Source organism: Scleropages formosus, chromosome 2 (assembly GCF_900964775.1).
Source record: "Scleropages formosus chromosome 2, fSclFor1.1, whole genome shotgun sequence".
Taxonomy (NCBI): domain Eukaryota; kingdom Metazoa; phylum Chordata; class Actinopteri; order Osteoglossiformes; family Osteoglossidae; genus Scleropages; species Scleropages formosus.
In genome coordinates, this window is record NC_041807.1 from 25017176 (window position 1) to 25036553 (window position 19378).

At 42.5% G+C, this 19378-nt stretch overlaps 1 protein-coding gene across 1 annotated transcript in view; it reads right to left on the reverse strand.

Moving 5' to 3' along the window:
- The window catches only part of LOC108938851 (calcium/calmodulin-dependent protein kinase type 1-like), a 35780-nt gene extending 20315 nt beyond the window's left edge, over positions 1–15465 (reverse strand). The window contains exons 1-2 of the mRNA XM_018759815.2: positions 15333–15465; positions 9606–9721 (exon numbers count right to left, since the gene is read on the reverse strand). Coding sequence (XP_018615331.1) covers positions 9606–9691 — 86 coding nt within the window. The 5' untranslated portion in view covers positions 9692–9721; positions 15333–15465. The remainder of the gene's footprint in view (positions 1–9605; positions 9722–15332) is intronic.
- Between the last annotated feature and the right edge of the window lie 3913 nt (positions 15466–19378).

Genomic DNA, 19378 nt, shown 5'->3' on the forward strand with positions numbered 1-19378 from the left:
CTCATAACACAGGGCCCCTGTTGTTGGGGTATTTGCATGGGAAATGACTGGGTTGACACAGTCGAGCAGGGTTACGCCATCGGAGCAGGAAGATCAGGTATTCAACAAAAAGTTCAGATATGTGAAATGTGTGGATAAACACGTATGTGCCAGGGTCTGTATTTGTCTAACATCACCATTTGCCATTTTTGGCTTTAAAGCAAAGGACAGATAAAGACTGTATTGTGTGTAGTTGTTCTTGTAATCTGTGTGACTGCAGTAACAAATCCTTGTATGTGCTTAAGCATAATGCTTAGAGCTGCTGCCTTACACTGGAAGATTCCTGGTTCAAATCCCCCTTCTACTGTAGTAGCCTTGAGCAAATAACTTGCCCTTAATTACTCCAGTAGAAATTACCAGATATACACACACACACACACACACACACATTTTCAGAACCGCTTGTCCCATACGGGGTCACAGGGAACCGGAGCCTACCCGGCAACACAGGGCGTAAGGCCAGAGGGGGAAGGGGACACACCCAGGACAGGACGCCAGTCTGTCACAAGGCACCCCAAGCGGGACTTGAACCCCAGACCCACCGGAGAGCAGGACTGCGGTCCAACCCACTGCGCCACCACACCCCCCTCTTTACCAGATATATAAACAGGTAAATGATTTTAAGTACCATAACAGTGTAATCTGCCAACCAATTTCAACAACCACTTGTGTCAAGTGCGGTCATGGGAAGCCGGAGCCTATCCTTTGGAGAAAAATGTCACCTAAATAGATGTAAACGTAAGATTGTGTACATATGCCTTTAGACGTGTTCGCACAAGCCTCTACGACTAGGTACTGGGCTTGCTTTTGCGAGAACAGTCATCTTCATTGTCTTATAAAAGATGTATACAATTCCTCGTCCAGGAGGATCAGCTCCAGAAGTATTTTTGTTGTAACCAAGCAGTGAAGCAACTCACTGAATCAACCCATTTATGCTTTATTGAACCCCTGCAGAAGCAGGAATTTGAATCCAAGATCTTCAACCTGCAAGGGAATAACTGTAACCACTATGCTGTCATAACACTATGTTGTTGTTGTTATGCTGAATCCCAAGCAATTTACAATATATTACATGATTGTACCACATTGTATTTTTATAAGAGCAATTCAGGACCAGATGCTTACTCCAAGGTACTACACGATAGTGGATTGAACATTGAACCAGCAACCTTCAGGTTGCGAGAATATCTAATTGTTATACTCTGCGGACAGGCAGAGCTTTGCTTAGGAATCACAGTTCAACAGTGTGAAAAGTTAACAACCCAGCGCAAATGAATACAGACATATTCTACACTGACACAGCATATAAATATACAGTAAGTTGTTTAGAGACAGATTAGGCAAATTAACTGAACACAGATCACAGTTGGGCATGTCAGCCAGCGTTGAAACCCATTCGAGGGGGACAATGACCATTGCAAATGTATTATTAAAACAAGAACTGTATTTCCTCCATGCCATTTGAAAATGCATTCCATGTGGAATTAAATATGCTGGAAAGTCTGATGAAGTATTTCCCCTTCTAACACACAATTCACTAGATGTCAGATCGCCAGCACTGCCACCCAAGCTTACTCGCAGGACCAAATTATAAGACGAACTATGTGAAAGCGGGTGTCAAATAAAGGGCATGTTTTGCAGTTAATTCTTCAGCACATCACATTTGTTTATATTACATGTTATCTGCAAACAGAAGACGTGTGAGGTGGAGAACCTGAGCTTCAGGATGTCATGGCAAACCCCTCTCCAGCTCAGTTGGCTCTCTGGTTACACGATTCAAACTTAGCCCAGACGTGTCAAGAAAGTTACCTTGCCTCCCCAATCACCTGAGCAACTGGTCTTAATTACACACTTTCTCATAGCAAGAGTGGACTTTTATGAACTTTTCATGGCAGGGCCAATATATTCCTTGTTTTAGCAAATTAAGACCGCCAAATATAAGACAGCACTACTTGAGCTGTCTCTTCCTAAAAAGAAAATAAATTGACGCACAATTTTGACAATTAACATGTACAGTCATACCTAGTCATACTAAAAAGAGCAAAAAAAATCATATTTCGCTTGTGGCAATTCTATTTGAGAGCTTTCAGGGAAACTCGTCTAGACTTCCCTGATTTTGAGATGGAGAAGTTGTCTTAAAAAGTTACACCGGAACGCTTCCTTCCCTCCAGTCCAGGGCTAAAAAAGGTGAGACATAAAGAGACACAAAAAAGACTAATTGTTAAGCAAACCCTGGTTGGCTAAGGTCTTTCTTCAAACCATCTCCAAGCATGTGTAACTCAACATAGTGCAGCAGCCCTACTTTTTGGAGGAGCATGAAATACTTAATGTCTTATGGTCAATACACTCAGCCATCTAAGACAAATGAGGGTTGATGCAGTTTATTGTCAGCAGAGGACAGCTGGAATAACATATACAAAAAAATTACAGTTTCTCCATAAAGATAATATGTTTTCTGTGTGTGGTTGTGCGTGGTGGGGGTGCGGTGGTGCAGTAGGTTTGGCTGGGTCCTGCTCTCTGGTGGGTCTGGGGTTCGAGCCCTGCTTGGGGTGCCTTGCGACGGACTGGTGTCCCATTGTGGGTGTGTCCCCTCCCCCTCCAGCCTCTGTGCTGCCGGGTTAGGCTCTGGTTCGCCACGACCCTGCTGTGTGTGTGGTGATTGCAAGTCTGTGCCTAGTTATCCAAGCCAGACGCAGGTTTTGAATGCACACTGGTCTGAGACATGAGAAAAGATCCTAAGGCAGACACCATCCCAGCATGATTCTTACTGCTGTCCAGCTTCTGTAGCCAAGTATCTACTTCCTGAGACCTCCCACTTTGTAAGCCAAGGTCATGCAAATCACAGCACAACAACCATATGGTAAATTAGTGCAACGGGATAATCCATGAATAAGTAAACCAAAAATAAACTGTCAGGGAATCCAGAATGGATACTGTTAACACAGCAAAAAATATATATAATTGAAATAGCCTCCATATAAACAACACACAGTACACAGTTAAGGAAGATTAAGTAGAGACTCATTTCATTAACAACAACTAGACAGTAGTTTACCATTTCAGAAAGGTTGATCCCTAGTGAAACCCCTTTGACAGTACATTGAAGGCAGAAAAAATCTCACATGTATATACTTGCTCACCTCACTATCACAAGAATTCAGAATTAAACTCAGCAGAAGGTTCATCATCAAATCCTTAAATTATACAAAAAAAAACAGTGTTTCTTCTGGCAAGTTGTGCAAAAGTTATCACTTAAGTGCGCCAGCTGCAGTTTCACAGTCACATTCCAAAGGAAATCATCTTTTCAGCGAGGACAAACGGGACCCCTTTAAGCTTTAAGTGTTCTGTGATGAGCGGATTAGGACAGTTTAAAGGTCTTCAACAGTTTCTTGGCAAGAGCCTCAGGGTAAGTACCTAAAATGAATATCCAAACAGCCTGGGTCTATGATTAATTATTCTCCGTCGATTGCCAGCTCTGGCTCAAAAAAGTGCAAATATTGCGCTTCAAAACTGATCAATGATGCACTGATTTTTTGCTGGGCTGATGACTACATGTTTTGGCAGCTTCTGCTACCTTCTGCATTAAATCACGACTCTAAAGCTGGCCACATGGACAACTGTTTAAAGACATCAGGGCCGTAGATAATAAAGGTGCAGAACACTCCACCAAATCCCAAAGTAACCTTCAATCCAGGCTCACATCATTGACAGCACATTTGTTGATTACTATGGCAAGACCAATTATTTAACCAGAAGCCAAGAATTTTAATTAAAAAATTCTGTTGGATAAAATTGGTTCTGGAGATCAAATTATTAAACCAGCACATTTACGTTTAAATTTATTCATTTAGCAGACGCTTTACTCCAAAGCGACTTCCAACAATCTCTGTGTAGTGTTATCAGCTCCTACCTTATTCATCAAGGCGACTTACATTGCTAGATACACTACTTACAATGGGTCACTCATCCATACATCAGTCACTCACACACTATGGGGGAACCTGAACAGCATGTCTTTGGACATTTATTTTTTAGATTCTAGTTCATCATTGAGATTGTCTGACATGCATGAGCATTATTGCTTGAGATACCGAACTGTTACCATGAATTGGAGAAGGATGCTGGACAAATTCTCATGCAGCAGAATTCAGCAATGATTGCAAACTGCTCAGCTCACCACTCCATGGGAGCTGATGCTCAAGTTTGGTTACTGGACAAAAGTTTCAAGTAGCCTAACAACTCTGGAGTCTAGTTCTTCCAAAGTTCCACAGTACAAACGTCACACTTGCCTCTTCAGATGAACTCTAGATGGGAAAGAGAAAGCAGAACACGTGAAAGCTTAAGAATGTTCTGTAGTTGAACGTGCAACGTCCTGAACTTCCCAAATCATTTTTCTGCTCCAGGAACAACACGTTTCCTCAAACAACTGATAGCTAGGACAAGTGGACACAGCCTTGTCCCCAGTAGCAATGTGTTTAAATATATGACTGAAGAACATAAAGTAATCTGGGTTTCTGAACAGCTTTTCAAAATACAAACAAAAACATTTAAGAGTAAAATACACACTTGAACAGTGTTTGATTATATCAGCTATACAGTACATGGTGTACAGAGTATAAAAAATATTTACTTTCTGAGTCATCGTATCCTTGACACACATGGGCCGGAGGACAGGCAACAGTAACAGCAGCTGTCTGTGAAAATTTGAGCGCTCCACTTTCTACTGTGTGTGTGACTGCATGCACTTGCCTGTGAAAGCACAGCAAACCCCGCTCAAGCAATGGATTTCAGTCGAGCTCTACCACCATCTTTGTCATCCAAAACATTAAATGCGCGGTGCTCTTTTTGGACGTAAAGCTATTTTATTCTCGGTTGGTATTATTCTCAGGCCACAGATCACGAAAGCAGATCTCCCTGGTCATTTTTGCTAATTGTCCTGTTAGGGTGCTTTCCATGTTCTAAAAATGAGTCCCACTCTGGGCAGGACCTGGAACAACTCTGTAATTCCAAAAATACCCAAGACTGGATTTAACATTGTTATACAATAAGACCACTTTTTCTATACGGCACTCCTTGTAACTCCAGCACAGACGATTCATAGGACAGAGTTGTGCCCCGAATCTAAGCACCCAAGTCCTCAGGCAATCTCGAACAATTAAGACAATAAAAGGAACTTCAGTGTCGTGACAAAACCAGACTCTGCAAATTAAAAATATGTTTTGTCTCCATAGCAACCGTTTGTTACTACGCAAACTCTGTATTTTCATGCAGCCCACAATCAGCAAAAGCAAAGGTGTACCAAACAATGAGGAGACCCTTTGTTTTTATGTTTGTGTAGCTCTAATAATCTTTCCATCTTTAAAAAAACTGTTACATAGCACAGCCAAAATCTAAAGTTCTTTAAAATGAAACATATCCAAACACAGGACAGTTTTATAGGAAGCATCTGTGGAGCTGCTTAGCTACTCTAACTACTCTATAAAAACTGTGTGAGGTTGACATAAGTGTTTAACTCTTCCAGTAGAAAAGTGAACACTCATCCTGCTGGTTAAGAAATCTGGAAGATCTGATCACCTTTCTGGACCTTCTTAGGGTCATAAAGCCACCCCTGCTAAACATTTAACCCTGTGCTCTTGCATTGCATTATGTGCAGCATGTATAGGAATTTTCTCAGTATATTGACCAGTGAGTGCTGCACCGTTCTATTGCTAAGCAAACAAAGAAAGAAAGAACTGAGAGTTCACCAATATCTCACGAATCAAGCAGAAAAACATCCGTCTCTGAACCACAGAAACAGAGCCTGGGAGTGGTAAACCCCTAAAGTGGAGAGGAGAAGATTGAACCACATGAGCTTTCCAGATGTAACAAAACATGAGGCAGGACTATCCATAAGAACACAGACTTAACCTTAAGGTTTTTGGTTCAAGTCCTAGGTGGGGCCCAACAGGAGCACCTTATGGGACAGTACTTAAACTTGTGAAATAGATAACATTACAGGTGATTTAGTAACGTGGTGTTCTAGCAACTTGTCCAAAATGAAATGGAAAGGAAAACGATTCGGGAATGATTTTTTTGAACCACGACTCAACTAATTGCCACGTGCACGACACCCGCACCTGCCTCTTATCTAGGAGGCACGGTATAAAGAGACCGTGACTCCACGCCTGCTTGCGGAACCTCATTTAGAGCAACCGCAATTCACCTGTGCTTCGCGTTCCCGATTCTCTCTTGTTCTTGGTTTCCTGGCTTCTGACCCTCGCTGTTCCTTCTCGACCACATCCCTCGTCTCATCCTACAAAACCCCGCTTGCTCATCGCCTGACCCTCACTTGTTTCCAACCTGTTTTCACCTGCCCCTTTGGTTTTGTCGCTAATAAAAGAATCCACGACTGGGTCCAACTCTCCAACTCCCCGGCTTCCCTTCTTCCGACACGACACTGATGTCAAATACTTAAATATGCAGCTGCATTCGGAACTTAACTCTCCTTCCATTAGTGCCTATATAATTTCCCACTGAACTAAATGAAGAAATTAACATTAAAACCTTTTAGATTATAATGTTTCCTAGGTAGGTGTGGAAGTGCAGCAGGTTTGGCTGGGTCCTGCTCTCCGGTGGGTCTAGGGTTCGAGTCCCACTTGGGGTGCCTTGAGATGGACTGGTGTCCCGTCCTGGGTGTGTCCCCTCCTTCTCCAGCCTTGCGCCCTGTGTTGCCAGGTTAGGCTCCGGTTCACCATGACCCTGCTTGGGACAAGCAGTTTCAGACAATGTGTGTGTGTGTGTGTGTGTGTGTGTGTGTGTGTGTGTTTCCCAGGTACAGTATTGGCTTTATCTTCTGCCACAGTCTTTTTTCCTCTTGCTGTGTAATGTCTTAGAGGAACAAAGCCATACCACTGAAGCACAGAAGAATGCCTGGCCTCTCACACTTCACTATGCTGGTTCTGAAATCTCACGTTGGCAACAAAACAAGAAGCGGTAAGAAATGTGGTATTTTAACAGCATTTAAACAAAAACTCTTCTGCACTTCTGTAGTCTTTAAAGTGTATCAGAAACATTTTAAAAATGCAGTCAACGTCTCTTACAGAATTTTTGGTTGCCACACACTGTGGATGTCATCGCTATTGCATCGGGTCACTTTTTAAACACATTCCATATTCAGAATAAACACATAGACTTTCAATGCATATGACTGGGGACAATCTTTGGGGCATTAACACTCACATACATTTATGAGAGCTGCAACCTCATGCTCGCCTTTCACTGATTCTGTTTTTGTACTGTATTTAAAATTCTTTTCCTTTCAGTTCTGCAGCTGCTATTGTGGCTATGAGTGGCAGCTGTGCTTTTATTTGGTTTTGGATTTTGCAGGTCCCCCTCTTTGCTGTACATGCGTTTTCAATGACATTAAAAAATCTGAAGCGGAGAACAGAATGGCACGCTTACGTGTGTTTGGGTCTCTGTCTGTGTCACTGTAGACTTTTAAAACACACCTGCCCCAAAGTGTCAGTGGGTCTGTTCCCTGTCTCCCCATTTTCTCAGTTTCTCATGTCAGAAATAAAGTCCTTGGCTCAAATCCCTGTTGACTCATTCCTGCCGAGAGCAAAGGAGACCACCTCAGCATTCATCAAAGACAATGTCATTTTCATCAGCTCCCTGCAGAAGCTCCCATAAAGAGCTCCTGCAATCCTTTCAGCTTTGTGTTTAATGCACTGTTGGGTTTAATCCCGCTGGCCTGGTGAGGGTGGTTGCAGTGGTATCCCAAAAACTGCAGGGATCCAGCAAAATAAACAATTATCTTCCTTATTTATGCTGCACAGATGGCATCCGACAAGGATAATCAGCAAGATCACTAAGCATTTAAAAGTATAACTAACTACTGTATTTTCTGAAAGCCAGCCAACCAACGTCAACAACTGCTTGCGGGGTCGCAGCGAGCCGAAGCCTAACCCGGCAACGCAGGGCGCAAGTCCGGGGGGGGGGGGGAGGGGACACACCCAGGACGGGACGCCAGTCCACCACAAGACTCCCCAAGCAGGGCTCGAACCCCAGATCTGCTGCATAGCAGGCACTGGCCAAACCTGCCACACCGCCATGCTACCACACCCCCCACCTCCCTTTGAAAGCCAGAGACTGTTCATTTATTACTGGTTTCACTGGTTTCAGGGATACGTTCTTTACCACCTGGGGGCAGTCTGTGGTACTGCAGCTTCCTCTGGCCGAAACACGCCGCTAGAAGACCTCATTTGGAGGCCCAAGCCAGAACAGAACAGAACGGAAAAGAAGAGAAAAGAACAGAAGGCCCTGGACAGGTGTCCCTCACCAACCTGAGTGTGAAAAGGAAGGGCGATGTCCACACCACCCTGCCCACAGAGCTCATGGGAGCGCTGCATTGTTTTGGACAGTGACAAGGTGGCTGGTTCTCCCAGGCCAGCCTTATTTTGAGCCTAGCCTGAGGCTTATTCGCAGTGCTCACATAGAGGATGGGAGCAAGGGACATCACACAAGACTGCTGTTACCCACCGGTGCGTTCAACCACAAACTGTGAGCCCTGCACCGCTGGAAGAGCTAATCATTCGCCCTTCGCTGTGAAAAGTTTCTGATCCCACACAGTACCTGGACTCACTCGAATTCAGATAAATGTCTACTAAACGTTACATTTGGAAAGTCATCCTTCTAGTAAATTTTTAAAAAAAAAAAAAAAAAAGGGCTGTTTGAAAATGACACCATTTCTGCTGGCATAAGCTCTGAGCCGCAGGGAAGCAACACGTTGCTATGTCACTCCAGACCTGTGAACAAGTCTATATTAGCAGGGAAGCTCTGAGAAAGCTGAGACCTGGCAGTGAAGGGGGATCCAGGAAGGTTTCCCAGCAGCTTGAGGAGGAGAACTGGTCTCTACGGCGACATAATACAGGGGAACCTGTTCACAACAGCTACTCCAAGGGGACCTTTCAGTACATGCTGGAGGGTTAATGCACACCAACGTCCCGTAATAGCTTCTGCAAGGCAACCCGTTACCGTGCCTTGAATATAGCGACTGGAGGAACATCATGCTGTTTAATTCACCACCTTGGTCATTAAGGCCTGATAATTAGTACAAGGACAGAGCTGCTAATTACAGGCTAACTATAGTGCCGTATTTCCCCCAAAGGAAGAGACGCACTCCGCATCGCATGTTGCTCCAGCAAAAGAGTCACATTCTGCTTGAGATCTTACGGTACATGTGACTGCTAACAGTGCTTACACACACCACAGGGCAGCTGAGCAAAGCACAGAATGCCAACGGGGCAAATACCACAACGCAATGGGAACTGTTAGCTGTTAGCTGTTAGCTGTTAGCTTTAGCTCGACAGTACTTAGAATCTCATCATTTTGAAGAGGACAGAGCATAAGCACGCAACGCATTACACTATATATTTCAAAACACCTAAATTTCTCACTGCCATACCACACAAAAGGAAACATTTTGAGAATAAGGAAAAACACAGATAAGAGCATTCTGATGAGTTACAGCTATTATTGGAAGCGACTCGTACGGTATGGCAAGCAAGACGCGGTGGCAGGATACTCACGTTCCCAGGACTTCCTTGAAGTCGTAGTTGTCTTTAATATCTGATGTCTTCTTTTTCCAGCCATTTCCATGTTCACCTAGTGGCATCTTTCTGTTGTCTGGGAAACTCTGGCAAGTCTGGGCAGTGAGGAGAAGCAAACCTGCTCAATAATTTACACTGCAGCAAATGTTTTCACTTCACATTTTCATTTCACTTCCATGGAAACCAAAGAGAGAGAGAAAAAAAATCCATGTTCTAAAAAAGGCTCGTTTTAAGCCTGACACAGATTTTATATACCTTTCAGTGCAATAACAAGTCAATGACAACGTGAAGTCAGGGGGCCGCAAAGGTATAGAAAGTGAATTCCAGAAGCCCATCACGCTATTCCAAATGCTAATGGCTGTTCAAACTTGGATAACATTTTGACTTAAAAGTCCTTGAAACTCCTCTGCTTTGTATTCACTATAAAAACCAATACATCTTTGAAACGACTGGCAACAGAGATAGAGCAATATTGACCAGTGCATTTTCCTTAGTCAGCTATTTGTCAGCCAGCAGATATAAAAAGAATCTACTTCATCAGTGTTGGCAAAAAAGCTGACACTTCATTCTCCATCCTCCTCACATTGAGTTCTTACAAGAAATATGGAGTGCCCTGTAATAACAGTGAGGATGGTACTCTAATTTACTCCCCAATGAAAGCATTAATTAAAATATAATTTCAGAACACGAAGCTTAGTTTCATTTTTACCTAAAATACTATTGACTTATAATTTTAAAGAGTTTTTACCATTTTAAATTTGCTAATCAAAAAAATGATTAGCAAAAACATTTTAGTAAACCAACCAGCCAAACAATGTCAACAACCGCTTGCCTCGAGCCGGAGCCAACCTGGCAACACAGGGAACAAGGCCAAAAGGGGGAGGGGACACACCCAGGGAGGGGCATCAATCCATCACAGACACAGAGCACGCCAACCAGGGCTCAATCCCCCGACTTGCCACACAGCAGGCACCAGCCAAACCCACCCACCACGCTCCTTTGTAGTATACCATGCATAGCAAAACGCTGTACTGCCAAAGAATGAAATGATGATGTTATCAACAAGCCATGTCAACTCTTGGATTAAAAACAAAGAATGCAGTCTGTCCTGTTAAATAGCTTAGAGGCAATGCATTTCTTTGAAATGGTGAGCAATTTTCTTCAGTAGACGGCTCACCTCAATTTACATCCATCATCATTCACACTGACAGGTTGGAGCTGGCAATTCCATTATTATGCCAGACCCTGTGTGTGTGTGTGTGTGTGTGTGTGTGTGTGTGTGTGTGTGTGTGTGTGTGTGTGTGTGTGTGTCTATAAACAGGTTGATTATCAGGTGATGGTTACACAGAATGTCAGTGCAGGCTTTTCCACACTGAACCCAGTGACAATGACAGTTGTGTGTGCAGAAATGTAGGCTCTCTCATCAGGCTGATAACTGTGCATCGAAAGGAATAGTTGCAGTAAGACTGCTTTATGACGGTACTTGTAACCAAACATTCTCCAGTAAGTTAAACAACTTTTATCAACAGGTATCCACCATGTTCTTCACATTTACCATTGCTTCACAAATCTTGGGCGTTGCAAGGTCACAATGATCCAGACCCTACCCTAGAAACACAGGGAGTAGACCAGGTAGGGTAAACCGTGGACGGGACACCAGTCCAACACAGGGCTAACCCACACACAAACACACTAAGGGTAGTTTAAAGTCACTCATTCACCTGAAGCACAGGCCCTTTATCTGTGAGAGGAAACCAGAGCACCAGACCCAGAGAGAACAAGTAAACAGCACATTGACTGTGCTATGACCATGCTATGCTATAGTGGTCGGTCGGAGTTGGTGAAGTATTCGATCAAATATCTTAAGTGAATAAAATCTACATGTCAAGAATGTTAGTTAATTTGCTTTCAAAAAGTCCACTCATTCAGAGGTGTCGTTCAGCCTTCCACCAGAAACGTTTCCAACAAGAGCCATTGTAGTAACCAAAGAAACACATTCAAAATAGTCCAGTTTTTAATGGAATGACCCTCTTTTTGCCCTGGTCATATGAAAAGTGATCTGGTCACTGTCTTTGTGACCACCCTGCCAGTGAAGTTGGGGTTGATTTCTTTCCTCTTGTCTGAAGCTGCCATGGAGTTTCCATGGTAACTGAATGGAAAATATCATGGCAAGTGCCAAGCTAAATTTTACTCTTGCAGCATCAATGGCTACAGTGGCAGTATTTATTTTAGTCCCACAGTTTAGCAATAAATTCATGTATGTAACCCCTGAAAGGTTAACAGGCGAGAAAGACTCCGCCACTGGTGAAAAAGCCTTCTGACACTGGTTGTGTCTCCAGATGTGCATGTTATCAATGGTACAGTGATCAACCCCCCTGACTCTGAAGTACAAAATATAATGGCTCTGACAGCTGACGGCATAACTCTACACATTGTCTGACATCAACAGTATTCCTCCAACCTGAAAAAACGGAAATAGTTTACATAAACCACTCAGATGCTGCGCCCCTTCATTTTCATTCTGATTAGTGCCATCGGAAGTCCTTTTCATCAGGGGAATACAACCATAGCTTTCCTTCCATTTCTTTAATCTCATATTTGAGCTCTCACAAAAGACCTTATTATAGCCACATATTTTACTGAACATAGGCAGCAGGTAACACAGTTGTTAGAGTTGTTGCCTTGCAGTTGCAGGACTTGGATTTGAATCCCTGCTCGCACTGAAGCACCTTCAATTACCCAGCTGCATGAAAAATTCCTTATAAACAGCTTACCATAAAAACCTTAAAATTGTTAGTTGCTCTAAACAAGGGTGTCAGCTAAATAATTATTCATAATAATAACATTTTCAATATTACATTTCACCTTAAAAAATAACAGAAAGAGAAAAGATCATTTTGTACCTCCAAGAATATTCACTAACGAAAGAGAAAAGCAAATTAAATAAATAAAGATTAAAGAACCTTGGCAAGCATAAGGCTTTTCTGACATTCTAAGCTACTAATAGGTAGAATGAATGTTCCATTTACTGAGTGGCACTGGAAATGAAAAAAAAAATTTACACTTTACAGACAGCATAATATATTTTAATTATAAAACTTTACAAAGAGGGGGACATTTGGCACCAAGTTCCGAGATTATATATAGAGAGAATGTGGCATTAAAATTATTTGTAATTATTCATTTATCTGAGAGAGTGGAAGTTCACCTGTGCTTCTTTATACCCAGGACAAAAACTGCAAATTAAAAAATACTCTGAATCGCAATGTCAGGAATAAAGTTCTGAAATAAACACATAAAAGTAAATGCAAAATTATTACCAATTTAAGGGAACCTGTTATAAAATAGTTATCTTTTTATGTGACAGGCCATTTCTAAAAGGTGAGATTTTGTGTCAATTAATAATCACTGAGCTGTTATAGACAAGTAAAACCAAAAAAAAAATTATACTTGTTAATTCCTGTGCTATGAGTGATTTCAGAAATGTTCTGATTAATAACATTTCACCAGCAGCATCAATTCTGGAGTGACTGGCTATTGATTTCCTCACTTCCCCTGAAAGCTAACAACATGCACGATGCTGGGAAATGGTCAGGAAACAGTTTTGTATACCAGCAGAAACCAAGGTCTGTTTCTTTACATTGTTAGAATGACTATGAGGTCACTGACTTTTGGAAGATTTTCAGCATAACACTACAATGCTTCTGGAAGAGGCGCCCCAGAATTTTCTCAACGGTTCATCATTGTCATAGGCTGAATGTAGGAAACCAAATATATCTGAGTCTGGTTTCTCAACCACTGTTTTTAGTTTGTGAAGATTTAATTTAAATGGTGACTCACAGCTCCTGGGCTGTGTATTCAGATGTAGATTCTATCTGTGATGAGTTTGCATGTTCCCCCTGTCTTCACATGGGTTTCCTCCAAGTGCTCTGGTTTCCTCCCACAGTCCATTTGTTTCTCATGAACTGCCTATAGCGAGTGAATGTCTGAGTTCGTGAGTGTGTGTGATTGCCCTCCGAGTGACTAACGTACCACCCATGGTGTACAAGTGGTTTTTGGTAACAGATGGATAAAAACTCTAGTGATTTTTACTTTATGCTGTTACTTTTGCTCAGTCTATTATTGTAATACCCAGCTTTTCCTTTCAGAGAATCTAAATGATTGCAGAAATGATTACCACTGTTTACAATGTACAATATATGTAATATACTGTACTCAGTTTTGCACTTAACTGAAATAATCTAACAATAACAAGCACCATATCAATAGCATAACTGTAATAACCAACTAATTACAGAAGTACAATTTAGATGTTGTATCGAAAATACTCAAGTAAAAAGGAATGGAGTTTAGATCTGGTCAGGGTTGTACTGGACTTGTGTTCCTCTTGTATTATACCTGAACTTAAATCTTATACCTGAACTTGTGTCTTATTTCTTCATTCCAATCACTTTATATATCACTGGGATCCAGTATGATTATTAATATTCAGAAAATCCGAAAGAGATAACACAGCTGTAAAGACAAAGAAAGGATTTTAGCTAAAGGAAGCATTTTCATGATATTAACTGATAAGATACAAGCAGTAAGAAAGTATCATATATTTGTGCACAGTTAAGAGACCTCGGGTCGAAGGGGAGTCACAGATACTCAAACTGAAAAGGGAAAGAAAAGAACGCAAAAAAATGGATGTGCAAGAGCAGTTTCACTTCTCTTGCCTTCATTCATTTTTCCCTTAAAATACCAGCTGTTACCTTAAAGATGACACACGACCACAACACTTTTATTGTAAAATAACTTCACAGCATGTTCATTTTGGAGACTGAATCTATCTATCTATCTATCTATCTGTCTATCTATCTATCTATCTATCTATCTATCTATCTATCTATCACTGCATCCCCTGGCCCATGAAAGTTCTCCAGTATGTCTCATCTGAATGTATCAGTGTCTCATCTCAGTGTATCAGTGCCTCACCTCGTTGCGTAGTGTCTCATCTCGGTCTATCAGTGTCTCATCTCAGTGTGTCACTGTGTCACAGCTCATACACCGATGCGACACTTGCGCTCAATTTCTGCCGGTGAATGCACGGCATGACGGACGGCGCTCTGCATCACGAAACGACCTGTATTTTCGGATCACCTCCCGCCATTCCGACACCTTTTGCCGGTGTCCGATGTGCGACACCAGTCGCGTGCTGCAGCTTCATGTCATGACAGCTGCTGTGTTCATCATCATGTCATTCGAACCGCTTTCACCAAATACAAGACAGGAGCTGTCGGACTGTGCTGTACTGTACCCTACTGTACTGCACTGTACTCTGCTGTACCTTACTCTGTATGTTGCCTGCTTCACTGAGTTGGTTAAGCCTCCATCCAGGACGACTTGTATCACGTGCGTTACATGGCTGCGTGGGCACTTTCCTTCACTTCCTTTACCGTTACGTTGCCCTAATGCCATGGTGTTACATGCTGCACGTACTTGAAGAATAACAAAACGTGCCAATGCACTTAATAACAGCGATCGCCTCGAGCTGCCCGCGTGTGCTCATCGGCGATCCATCCAGACGGTGCAAACATGGATATTTTCCAGCGAAGCTGCAGAGCCGTAATGTCGCCCGGCTAAAAGCAGCCAGCCCGCGCATCTAGTAGTACCATGGTATGAACAGCTTGAGACACGGACACGGCCCGCGGGGAGGGATCATACCTGGGAGCGGTGGAGGTGGTGGACGATCCGGCGCTCCCTGGGAGTCTGGGGAAATCTGCGGACCGCTCGATGCCTCCACACACACACACACACACACACACACACACACACACACACGCACACAGACACACACACAGACACACACACACACACAGACACTCCTTACGTCAGTCGGAGGAGGGAGCGGGAACGGGAGGCACTGCCCTGCGCGATGGTGGTGGTGGTGATGATGATGATGATGATGATGATGATGATGAGGAGGAGGAGGAGGAGGATGAGACCGCTGCTGCCCCGCTTCCCAGATGACACTTTCAGTGTTAGTTCTCTGAAAGTGAAGTTTATTATAGCGGATTATTATATTCCTTATAGATCTCAGCAGGAGTCACGGCTTCGTCCTGCTCCATTTTAAAATCAACGCATAATTTACAATGCGGAGAATTTGGAAATCGTTCGTATCTTACGCGGTTTTTAAACTCAGTTCTTCGACCAAGAAGACAGGTCGAGCAGAATGTATAATGTCTCACTGCACGTAAACGATGGTGTAAATCGTGATGCAGGGATCAGTTTTCCTTCTTTATTTTTTACTGTACATGTACAGTACAGTAAAAAATAAAGAAGGAAAAAGAGCGAGGTGGCTTATAAAAATCTGTAATGAAGGAAAGAATGCGTTGCATAACTCTATGCACAGAAAAAATAATACGGCATAAAAATGCTCACCCACAACAGTCAACACAATAATTTATAAATAGGAAGATCAATTTAATATTACTCTTAAAATATTATCTTGGAATTTTAAATGATTTTCTATATTTCTCGAGTGCAAAGACAACACTGTACCATGGTCTCAGAAATGTAGATCATGTAGCTTAATGTGAAAAATGTATCCAGAGAGCTGCCACTCTTCCCGGGGTTTCTATTATTCTGTTATTTTCTATTAAGCAGGAATCTGTCATTTACTTAACTGTAGTCTTAATTTCTATTTTTTTTAAATAAAGAAATCAACTATCTCATATACCTTCAAATACAGTATGTATATTTTTTTTCACGTATCAGAATGTATTATCAGCCCACCAGAGGTGTCTGGCTCTACACACTACAAAAATATGAATAACTAAGGCTAACATACTACCAGAGTGTTAAATCTATGGATAAAGGAGTGCGAGAGTCAAGCTTTTTGTTCGCTAGCACTGGAGTTACTTCTAATAATATAAAAGGACGGAGAACCTGGAACTGATTAACAGCGCCATCTTGTGGTAATAGAAACGAAAAACAAATCAGTCCCGTACTGAACATCATGTACATGTCAACGGATTACTTTTGTTTGGTTCTGATGGGGCAAAGACGACGCACGGACACACTTCATTACGAGCCTTTATTGGAACAGCGGCACACAACGAGTAGTATCGGCACCAACCCACAGAAAATAAACTCAGTCAGACCAGCTTTCCTTTAGAGCTGTATTCTAAAGCAACCTTCCCAGCATCTTTTCAGTTCTTTCCTCTTTCACCCTCTAACGCACTCACCCCTTTATAGTCCCCGTGAGTTCCAACAGCGGTTGAACACTTCATTCACTTTTTACCCACAATGCAACTCTTTACAATCAACCCATTTCCCGCTCAAACTCCTGGTAACGCGGGTGTTACAATACCATATATTTCCTCAGTTGAATAAAACTCAGTAACTCTCAGTTTTTGAGTGTACTTGGGTGTCTAGGGTGGTTGCCTTCCAGCATGGCATACGAGTGATGTTAACAAGAACTCCGCAAAAACTTTACAGCTAAAAGTGTTTAATCCCACAGCTGCGGTTTTGCACGCATTAAACCTCCCAAAAAATCTGCCTCCATTTTTTGGCTACAATGAAGTAAAGCTACACACTACCATAGGTATATTGTAACAGATAACACTGAACACCTCAAAATCGAGAAAAAATTATTTAATAAAACCACTTTTGTGTCCAACATTACTTTTTGCATATGGAGAGTAAATGTACCTACATTTCTTAGAAAAACACAGGATTAACTATAAATGAATAATGAAGATTACAACAACACAACTTCCACGTGGGATCCTAGATGGACCAGACATGATGCTGGTTCCCTGAGACCTGCAACAGAACCTGTGAGCCGGAGTAGGAGATGGACTCGGATGCAAGGTCAGGAACGCGACTGCTGAAACAGTTGCAATTTGGCTGGATACCAGTTTATTGAAGTCATTATACAGTATTACTTCTTTCAAAATACTTAGGTAGTTCTGGAAGGATTTGCCAAAGACAGACGGTGATGCCATCTACATTATAGTTTGGCTCCAATGAAGGCGGCATAGCACATAGTACATTGAAAGCTGAAATGCTTCGGTGCATTAGTGAACCTCATTGGCACGACTTCAGATTGCTATAAGCCGTTGCCAGTGTTACAGGTGGTTTTCTCTTTGTCTTTGCCTTCTCCAGCTCAATTTGCCAATGGCCACTCAATATCTAGAGTGCTGAACAAAGCTTATCTTACGGGGCATGTAAGCTCTTAGCAATAAATATGAGTCTCTCATGGTTACAAAATTTAACTTTCTGTAATCGGTGCAACAGCAGTATGAACTTTTTTTTTCACCAGAATAAAGGATGATTCACGATTGCAGTGCTCATTTAAGTCATTTTCCAGTAGCTGTAGTTAAGTGGGAAAACAACTTATCTCACCAAGCAGTTTGAGGCGTACGATCTTACACTATGTATTGTTGTAACCAGTGTCAATACCTGATGCAGTGAAGGAAACATAAGATGACTATGACTTGTCTTTCAATGAGATCAGTAGGACAGCAAGTAGTATAGTGGTTAGCACTGCTGTCTATGGATCTGAAGGTTACAGATCCTCACCTCTGGCTGTGGTACTGCTGACCAAATTACTTACCCTAAATTGCTCCAGCAAAATTACTCAGCTGTATAAATAGTATTAACATAGTAAATTGCTTTAGGGAAACGCAGTAGCTAAATGTAATGACAATTTTCTATATGTACTAAATGTATCTACCTTAGGGGGTGCGGTGGCGCAGTGGGTTGGACCGCAGTCCTGCTCTCCGGTGGGTCTGGGGTTCGAATCCCGCTTGGGGTGCCTTGCGATGGACTGGCGTCCCGTCCTGGGTGTGTCCCCTCCCCCTCCGGCCTTACGCCCTGTGTTACCGGGTAGGCTCCGGTTCCCCGTGACCCCGTATGGGACAAGCGGTTCTGAAAATGTGTGTGTGTGTGTGTGTGTATCTACCTTAGTATCGAGAAACATGTACCTCACACTAGTACATGTTCTTTGGATGTTCTTCAGGACATATTAGCTGTATTTTAATTTTATGTCCTCTGTGGGGTGTATTTTCTCTGGGAATGTGATAGGATACAAGCTTACTGGTGCATATTCAACCATATAAAAGATCTTTAAAAGGTCTGTTTGCCCCCCTCTAAATTCCTGTTAAATCACAACCTGAATTCTGTTTTTGATGATGTTGTGGAAAACAGTCTAATTACCTTTAAATATTTATCAAGGAAATGTATTTTATTGTTATGATGTAAGGGGGGTGTGGTGGTGCAGTGGGCTTGGCTGGGTTCGCTCTCTGGTGGGTCTGGTGTTCGACTCCTGCTTGGGGCGCCTTGCGATGAACTGGCATCCCGTCCTGGGTGTGTCCCCTCCCCCTCCAGCCCTACGCCCTGTGTTGCCGCGTTAGGCTCCGGCTTGCTGCGACCCCGCTTGAGACAAACATTTTCAGTCAGTCAACATTGTAAGTTGCTTTGGTGAAAAGCATCAGCTAAATGAATAAATGTAAACCCTTTGACCTTGGGTTTTATTACTTGGATCTGCATATATTAGCATATTTTTTGACAGAGGACACAGACAATTTTCTGTGTACATGCTGTTGCAACCCAGTTCCATTGTGTTAGTTAAAAAAATATATATAGAATGGGGCCTCTGTGGGTCCACTGCTCGAGGGCAGGCGAGTGACGTGTCCCTGCAAGATAGGAAACAACTGAGTGTAAATGTAAATGTAAGTGCAGATCCTGGCCATGCTCCTTCTGAC